The sequence below is a fragment of the Carlito syrichta genome, unplaced genomic scaffold (genome assembly GCF_000164805.1).
Source record: "Carlito syrichta isolate Samal-C Ts95f unplaced genomic scaffold, Tarsius_syrichta-2.0.1 Scaffold316032, whole genome shotgun sequence".
Lineage (NCBI taxonomy): Eukaryota > Metazoa > Chordata > Mammalia > Primates > Tarsiidae > Carlito > Carlito syrichta.
The window spans coordinates 184,483-194,096 of record NW_007260128.1 but is presented as its reverse complement, the minus strand read 5'-3'; the positions used below and the strand labels follow the sequence as shown (position 1 = coordinate 194,096).

Sequence of the window (9,614 nt, the reverse complement as noted above, 5' to 3'; positions counted from 1 at the left end):
ATTGTGGGGCCTCAGGAGAGCTGGGTACTAATTAAATGGGTTGAATCTGGCTCTCTCCTCAAAGTATCAACGTTTTCTTTTTTTCTCTCTCTCCCCTTAAAGTTGTATAATTTAACTAAGTTAAAAGAAGAGAGTCATAAAAACATAATTTCCACAAAATTAAACCCATCTAGAAGGAAAGAATGAGGGCAGAGAGGTGGTTCTTGTTCAATATGATTTAAAGTAAGTATACGGTATACCAAAAAACCAAAACATATCACCTCAGGGAACAAAACTTTATTTATTCAATAATATTCATTGAGCATCTACTATATGACAGTATTTTAGGAAATGGGAGCAGTAATAAATAAGACAAAGTTCTTTCCACAAGTAGATTTTATTCTTGTTGAGGAGGCAGAAATAAACAACTAACTACCTGAACAGGAGAAGTTCTGAAGAGTAATGAGTAAATGAAAGTAAATAAATATTATGCTTGGATATGAGATAACTGCTGGGAAAGGGTTTCCTTTGGAGTGGATGGTCAGGAAAGCTTCTCTGAAAAGTTAACATCCCATCTGGAATCTGCAAAGAGTAGGAGCTTCCCATGTAAAGACCTAAGGAAATATTATTCTAGGCCAAGGGCACAACAAGTACAAAGGCTCAGAGGCAGTGAGAACTTGAGAGAAGTAGAGAAGGAAATCAAGGGAGAGAAAACAGCTTGAGAAAAAAGTAAAACAGCTTCCTGCTTCCAGTCTGGCAAATTTAAGCCTTCTTCCAGAAGTATACAGTAGAACTAAAGACAGACAACCAACGGGCATCTGAAACTGACTGGCTCACTCATACCTGGACAAAGTTAGAGATCACACTACGCAAGCATAAGTTTTCCTAAGACTGCTACGAAGATGTTTGATATAAAGGGTTGGGCTGAGTATGTTGTGGAATGGGCTGCAAAGGACCCATATGGCTTCCTTACAACAGTTATTTTGGCTCTTACTCCACTGTTCCTAGCAAGTGCTGTACTGTCTTGGAAATTGGCCAAAATGATTGAGGCCAAGAAGAAGGAGCAAAAGAAAAAACAAAAACGTCAAGAAAATATTGCAAAAGCTAAACGACTAAAAAAGGGATTGAAGGAATGAACAAACTCTGCAACCAGAGGAAAATAATTTGGAAATTATGCGGCTTTGGAAGGACCCACTAAGGTTTCTTAAATGAATTTCTTGACAGTATTATTTAGTAAATGAAATTTGACCAAACAAAAGAATCATGTTAGTTCTGACCTCAATACTGTAGTAACTTTTAGGCTTGTGTGTAGAAGTTTGTTGGTATCTATTGGCAGTTATTGTAAATTAGCAATTTTTGTGGTATAAATTCTTTATAACTTAGTTTTTTGCCATTTAGCCATTTATGTACTGAAATGACAACATCCTGTGGGGAAAAATGATTTTAGATTATGAACTCTATTCAGATAAACCCTATTTACAATGTGGTCTTGTTCTGCACAAAGAAAATTAAGAATGTTAAAGTCAGAATTGTCCTTTCTGAGGTGGCAAGTGTGCTTTGGCTTAAAAGAGATACAGTATATTAATCATATCTTTTATCATTATTACTTATTAGAATAGAATCATTTCTGACTTTCTCAAAGCAAAATATTAATGAGTAGTTCTACTTGCTACATTTTTCTTATTTTAGCCTTTGAGACAACGGGTAATTATAAAAGTATTTTGAATTGTTTAAGACATAATTTTATAAATATTTCTCTTTTCTTGACTATGCAGAATACCACTTACTGGATATAACAGTTTTATACTTACAAACACTGCCATTTTCTTAGAGATGATTTGTTAAGAAGAGAAACATGATTTGTAGCTTGCAGTAAAAATACCAAATGCTGTTGTACCTTGGAACCAGTTTATTTTCATGCTAAGTAGAACTGTGAAATAGTTAAAATGTCTTATCAGATAATTTGCTGATTATATAGACACTATTTTAGTTTTTTATTCCATTCTTTGTTTTAATTCATATGGTAGTGATGTCCATTACATTGTGATTAAACAAGTTCTAAGTGAAAATTAAAATTTCAGGTTTCTTTTAAAGAACTTTTAAAGAATAAGTTAAGTTTTCATAAATGGAAAGAAAGACTGGAAATTGGTAAACATTTTGTTGAGGTACAGTAGTAATTGAGTGAAGGGATAAATTATGTCAAAATGAGAATATGAGAATGTGCTATAATCAGAAGTTAAAGAATGTTTCTTTCAAGTTAAGTAATATAACTGGAAGTTTTTTACTAGTAAGCATGGCTTTTACTATAAATGCATGGTCCAGTAATTTTATTTACTGTCAGTATTTAATAGCTTGTTGTTTTCTGCATCTGACAGTGAATTTTAAGTTACAAAAAATTGTCAAACGGCTCTAATTTAAAAATGAAACTAGATATGAAATAAATTTGATAATTTTTTTGTGAAGCGGTCCTGAGTTTTTGTTTTGTTTTGCTTTGTTTTTTTGGGTGGGGTAACAATGTGGGTTAGAAATGTGCAAGTTAGAATTTCAGTTATAGCTGAACATATATTTAAAACTTTATGACAATGTCCTCAAGTTTGAGAACCTAAGGACCCCTGTGAATGTTTATGGACCAGTTTGCACAACACTTAATGCTATTATTTTAAGTTACTGGCTTCTACTTGATGTCAGTGTGAGCAACACATTGCAACTCTAGGCAGTGAAATAATTCAGTACTTAGTTATGAGTTCGTTCTTTAGGTGGTCTAGAATATACTTTTTATATTATCATTGAAATTAATACTGAAAAAGTGCTTATATAAACTGGCTCTGATGGATTATGGTCATATTTTAAAGTATTGAAGCAAAGGATATAGTAGTAATTCTTAGTTATCTACTAAAGCTATGGTTTCATTGGTTATAACAATTTAAAGTATTTAATTACAAGTCTGTTTTTCTAGATTTCTATTCAAGTCATAACACATACCAATTTTGTATTTGTTTGATGTATGCTGTTTATTTCTTCACCTTTTCCCAACATTTATAGAACCTTTTTGTACATATAAGATCAAGCTTTTACAATATTTGTGTATGTGTGGGTGTGCATAAAATGAAAATATTGTTTGGAATTCTCCCAAAAATCCATCTTCCCTCACTGTAACAAAAATGTTGAAAGAGTCCCATTTATTGTTATCAGAATACTTTTTAAAAATTGCCTACCTATTTAACTATGTTGTTTCTGAAGTTCTAAGAACTAAATACAATTAGTTGCCTTTTCATGACTGGTTTTAGGGGGGGAAACGCTGTCCCCAGGCAGCCTGTAACATTTTATTAAAAAATTAAAGGTTTGTGTGTCAGGATTTGAAAAACAAAAAAGTAAAACAATAACAATAAATTTTTAAATAATAGAATTTTCATTTAAATATGTTAAAATAATAAAATTTTAAAAGTATACAGCATGTTTGGAATCAAGTAATTCTGGTATGGCTAATGCATGCATGGGAATGAGGCAGAAAATCAAGGCTGGGAAACTGAAAGAAACATTTGAGAGTCCAGACTTTATTCTTCACACGATAGAAAATCAAGAGAAGTGTTAGAATGGATGAAACATAAAAAGGCAGGAAGTTCAGATTTTAAGAATATTGACATGGTCCAATTAATTTGGGGGTCAGGACCAGCACAGTAGTATTAGTCATAGAAATAGAGTGAATGAGAGACATTTCAGAGGTGAAATCATAGTGTGTGAAGTGACCAATTAGGTGCAGGGATGAAGACAGGGAAGGGGTCAGAAAACTTTATGATTCCAAAACTGGGCAAATTGGAAGTGGAAGTACCAATAGTCAACATCTGGAGGAGTAATCTGTGAGATGAGTTCAGCTGAGGTCATCTCTGAAGGGTTGAACATCTATGGAATAACCAGGGAGAGATGTCTGGCCAGCTATTGAAAGTTGAATTCTTGTCTTGAGAAGGAAGAGGTAAAGACGCAGATTTGGAAGTCCTAGGCATATAAGTGGGAGTTGAATCCCTGAGCGTGAAGTTACCAGAAGATGCAGAGGGCTTAAGGAAACACGTGGTTGGGAAGAGGTTAGGGAAGATAAGCAGAAAAGAACCTTTGAGAATGATTTCTTTTAAGAGGTGAGAGAAGAAAAGAGAGCCATCATAGGGTACTAAAGAGGGGTGCAGAGTGGTAGGAGGGAAATCAGAAGACAGCACTATGTCAGAAGTAATTTACTGAGAAAAAGCAGGGAATCAAGAGTTTCAAGATAACACCAAGAAGTGACATTTCTGTGGATTGAGTAAATCCTATTCAGAAGAATAGTTATGGCTATACTGCTGTTCTGAAAATAAGAATAAGTTGTGCTGGTCAAAATACTTAGTTTTCTGCTCCAGTGAAATCTTTGCCAGCTGTCAGATACCAGTAACTTTAAAACTTAATAAAGATCTATTCCACAGTTCGAAATATTCCTTCTCCCCCTAGATTTCGTGAAAATTATAAAGAATGTAGCAATTTAATAAATTACTGTACTTTTAAACTTAGCTATAATAAGAATCTATCAGAAGTATTATTTACAAAAAATATAAAAAGTTTTGTGCTTATTGTTTAATTAAATTAAGGATTTTAGGGAGATAAATAAGATAGTAGTTTATTAAAAATAAGATACTTTGACCAAAATAGAAAATATCATGCCTGTCTTATGCATGACATATAAAGTAATGTTATTTAGTTTCTAGCCATTGTTACTTGAATAGATTATCATTCATTGATTTTTAATTGCAAGTTGCAAAACCTGAGTCCAATCAAAATTAATACTTATCAAAACGGTATGTTTCATTTTTGTCTGCTCTATATAATTACTAAATTGATATAATATCTTGCATAGAGCATTATTATGAAGGTCAGGCCATCCTCTCTTAAAACACATCATTTTCCTTGGAAACTAACTCTTTTACATCAGTCACCTCAGAGGATCTCTGTTAATGTCATTATAGAGAAATAGAAAATGAGGTCTGCCACATTATTAGCATATCATTATTTTGCAGAAAAGAAAAACTTAATAGGAATTTAAAGAAAAGAAGTAGGTGGGGATGGGAAGGAAAAATATATCAAAATGTGAAAATCAAGAAAGACAACTTTTTCAAATTCCAACAGTCCACAACATACCACATTATACCTGTCATATAAATTTTCCTTTAGCATGGGGAAATTAAATTACCACACTTCTATGATTTAAGATCTTTGAATTTGATTTGAATAGTTGTTTCTGAGGTTACTTTACTACATTTTTTCCTATGAAGGTAAACCTTTTCTTATTTCAGGAATTATTTATACCATATTTTAGTCCCCCAAGATTATAAAACACAAATAGTGTTTGCCAGATTTATTAAAACATAAAGACCAAGTTAGGTAATTTTTATAGATGCTGTTGACTACCTATCCAATGATATTTCCTTCTTCCTTCCTTTCAGAACCTTGGTTTTATTCAGATATTCATTCTATCCTCTTCACTGGGAAAATCCTGATTAGCCTAAGCCAATCTTGGGATTGTTCTTGCCCAGGAAACCAATATTGGTCCCAGGATGATCCTGTAACCTAAGTTGACCCAATAGGTTGGAAAGAATGGCATATACTTTCTTTCTTGCTTTCTTTCTTTCTTTCTTTCTTTCTTTCTTTCTTTCTTTCCTGCTAAAGATAATCAAGAAAGCATGAAGTCTTTATTTCTTTCCTACTAAAGACGATCAAGAAAGCATGAAGTCTCTGTATCTCAGAGAACCATGAAGGCAACTGGTCTTAGGACCAAAACCAGCAGAGCAGAGTTATAGAAAGAACCTAAATTCTTAAGGATCCCATTGAGCTGTTCTTCATTATACCTGGAACCTACTTTACCCTTTAGACTATGAGAAATAGAAGAGACTAAATATCATTTTTGTTTATGCCCTTTTGAGTTGGGGTTTTCTGCTACTGACAGCCAAAAGCATCTCGAGTGACAGAGTAATTTATCCAAACTCTTTAAAAATAGCATTGTATGTTCACTTTATTCTTTACTCACAACTTTGAAGGCATATTTCTAATATATTTGTGAACATAGAGACACACTAATGTCAAACTATGTACCAAATATAATTTAGCCAAGTTATGACTAAAACTCCAGGGCCTAACATACCAACTACATATGACAGTCCTTTAAGATATACTGTGACCTTATGATACTGACTGCATATTTTTTTGTCTCACAAAAAAAGAGATTAAACATTAAGAAGCACCCAAAATTCTTCCATTTTGCCACATTCCTTTAGTGTCACCCTAATCCAAGTCACCACAATTATTCTTCACCTGAATTCTCTTCTCCTGATTTCCCTGCTGCTATCTCCAAAGTCTATATTTTCCACAGAAGCCAGAGTAGCCTTCTTAACATAAACATATCATATCACTTGTTTAACATCCTCCAGTGTCTTCCACCACACTTGGAAGAAAATCCAAACCACTTACCCTGGTTTACAAAGTCCTACCCAATCTGTCTCCTCCATATTCCTCAGATGCATGTCCAACCACTCTCTCCTTCACTTACTAGACTCCAACTAAACTGGTCTTTTCTGTTCCTCAAATATATCACCCTTGCTCCTAAATAGGAGTCTTTGCCCTAGTTGTTCATACCATCTGGAAGGCTCTTCCTTCTAATTTTTTTATGGCTAATAGGCTTCCTTTAATTCAGATCTTATTTTAAATGAAACACTCTTACGGGGTCTCCCTCAATAACCCAAGCTAAAATACTTCTCAGTCGACTGAGTATCACTTCTGTGTAAACTTTCTTACCATCTGGCAAGTTTCTTGTTTGTCTACTATTTCGATTGTCCAAATAAATAAATAAATAAAAGCATTCCTGTTTGTATAAGTATCTCTGGCCCCTGATAAATCCATTCTTCTGTGTTTAGTTCAAACTATAAAGAGTTTTGAAATTTCAAATGTCACCTGGACTAGGCCTAATGTACATACCAGCAAGAGAATCAAATATCATTGAAAATTTATGCAAACTCTAGTGATCATAAAGATGTATCTGGCTCTATGACTAGAAAAAAAAGTTCACACTAGTTTTGATCCTTAGACTCATTAGCTTTAAGTCTAAAAGACCAAGACCAGTGAGATAAGACAAATCCATACATTAACTTACTATGTACCAAATATAATTTAGTCAAGTTATGACTAAAACTCCAGGGCCTAACATACCAAACTGTGTTTACCAACTGGAATCATTGTTGACAAATGGTGTGTGAAGATCATTAACAAAAGTGTTGTGACAGTTATCAAGTGAGCAGAAAGTAGAGCAACCATGAAGAGGAAGGTAAGAGAAAACTCTGAGAAAAGATGTGGATTTAAGTCACAGAACATTGCACTGGTCTCACTGTCTTCTAGTAAGCCAATCAGAACAGACAGGTCCTTGCAAGGAAAGGGAAATGAGTAAGTAATAGATCATGGTTCATTATTCTTACAGATCACTAATTTAGTAATTTTTAAACCAGCCAAATGTTTTGTGCAAGTAAATATACTCTGACTGCACAGCCTCTGGAAAATGGTTATGTCTACTAACTGTTTCCAAGGTTATGTCCAGCATTTTCTTTATCTGAGTAGTTATTTTAGAAAGGAAGGAGACTGAAGGATAACTTCAGACAAATGATGATTATTTTTTTTTTTTGGTGGAAGAATAAGCACAAAAGTTAGAGATCAATAAAGTTTTTTTTTTTATCAGCACCCCAAGTCAAGGAGGGCATAAGAGTTGTTTCTGACCAGATGGTTTCTACAGTAGAAACTGCCAGAACAAAGTCTAGAAGAAATATATGCTTTTTAACACACTTAACCACCCATTTTCTTAGAATCCCAGTGCTGGCCCAACAAAAACCTGGCTACAGGTTCAGACTTATTGAAACAAGTAAATGAAATCTGCTTGCAATTCATAGTTTTAGCATAAAGTACCCAATTTTAGAAAAGTAGTTCTGCACATTAGGTTAATATGTTAGGTTAGTTGTTCCTTGCAACAAGATTACTGTGGCTTTCTAAAATTACAAGTTTGGCAGCCTAAAATTCCTTATGCCAAGGATACAAAATGCTAAATATAAAAGCCAATTGCTTACTTGAATATCTATTTTTCTCAGGTATGTAAAAATATGTACTTGCTGAAAACATTGCCTTACTCTCCTCACTGACTTCATGCTGTGTACGTATCCATCTTTAGAGTTTAATGGACTCACCTGGAAACTAATTCACTTTGAATGCAACTATTTGCCAAAAAATTTCAGGCCAGTAGATGGGTACTATAGAAAAATGACATGTGTACTCAAGGCACATTTTGTACCTAATACACCTTAGAAATGTGTTTCTTTTTCTTCTGAAATATTAGGACAAAATGTTGTGCTGTTGGGAAATAGCCAAGTACCTTGCCTTCCTCTGTTTGTCTCTTCTACTTTTCATCAATATCCATGAGTACAGTAAGTTTTTCATTTGGAATTTATTTTGGACAAACCAGTATGGGGAGAAAAATGAATAAATGAAAACTATGCGGTTAGCTGCCTGAGGCAATTGCTTGCAACTGTGATAGTGACTAAATGCATAAAAATTTACTATAAATAAGAAAAAAGTAAATTTGACTCTAAGTAGTTTTAAAAATAATCCATTTGAGTTTATTAAGTAGGATAGGGAATATGTTTTCTCTTTCAAATCCACCTCAATTGAATTAAAAACTCTTTGAGGGCAGGAAGCAGCTCAGACCAGTGAATAGAACCTTGGAAATTTGAAATCCGACAAATCAGAGTAGAAGCCCAAGTATTTAAATGACTCTGTGACCTATGCCAGGTTACTTTTTCTCTCTAGACTTGACTCTCCCAAGCGTATGATAAGGATAATAATTAAAGATTATTGGTGTGAATTAAAGATTTGAACATCTGACTCATGTTAAACTCTCAATAAGTATTAGCTTTCTTTGTATTTCCCAAAACACATAGCTCAGGGCTTCACATAGTGAATACTCAATGAATGTTTCCTGAATAACATAAAATTGAACATGATTTCCATGCTATGAAATATGTGTTTTTATATAAGGAAGAATTACAATTAGTAGGAATTTTGCCAACTTTAGAATCTTCTAAACTTTAGACTGCTTCTAATTTCTCATTTGTATATATCCTATCTTACTCCTCACTCCTAAATCAAAATGCAAAATTTGTACATGATTACAATCTGTTTAAATGTATGAAAAGTCACACATATATAGATCTGTCATTCTGAGGTCATTGAAAAAAATTAAGTCAAAATCAGTCTTGTGGGGAAAATTAATGGAATATAGAAATTTAGGCTACACAAATACAAGGGGATGTAGCAGTGAAGGTTTAGAAGATGGTGGCTGGCGTATCTCTTAACTAGAGAGGAAAAAGCCATTTATCCCTGGGAGTTCAAGAAACTGGCACAACCCATGAAGTGGACCTTGTGGAAAGGTCTCTAGAAACCACTTCTTTTGCCATAACCTAGAGAAAACATGATCTGGGGAAGTCTGAGAAAGTGCCAGAACCACTAAGTGGAAGCTTGTGGAGAGGTCTAGAAACCAGCTGCATCTAGCAATCAGGACCTTCCCAGGATAACAGCTTCCGCTGTAC

General features: G+C 33.9%; 1 protein-coding gene across 1 annotated transcript; it reads left to right on the top strand.

The window, feature by feature from the left end:
* Nucleotides 1–744: 744 nt before the first annotated feature.
* Nucleotides 745–1,115, top strand: LOC103276312 (small integral membrane protein 15-like). Its single transcript, XM_008073715.2, has one exon. It carries the CDS (start codon nucleotides 882–884, stop codon nucleotides 1,113–1,115), a length of 234 nt encoding a protein of 77 aa, XP_008071906.1. The 5' UTR covers nucleotides 745–881.
* The last annotated feature ends 8,499 nt before the right edge of the window (nucleotides 1,116–9,614 follow it).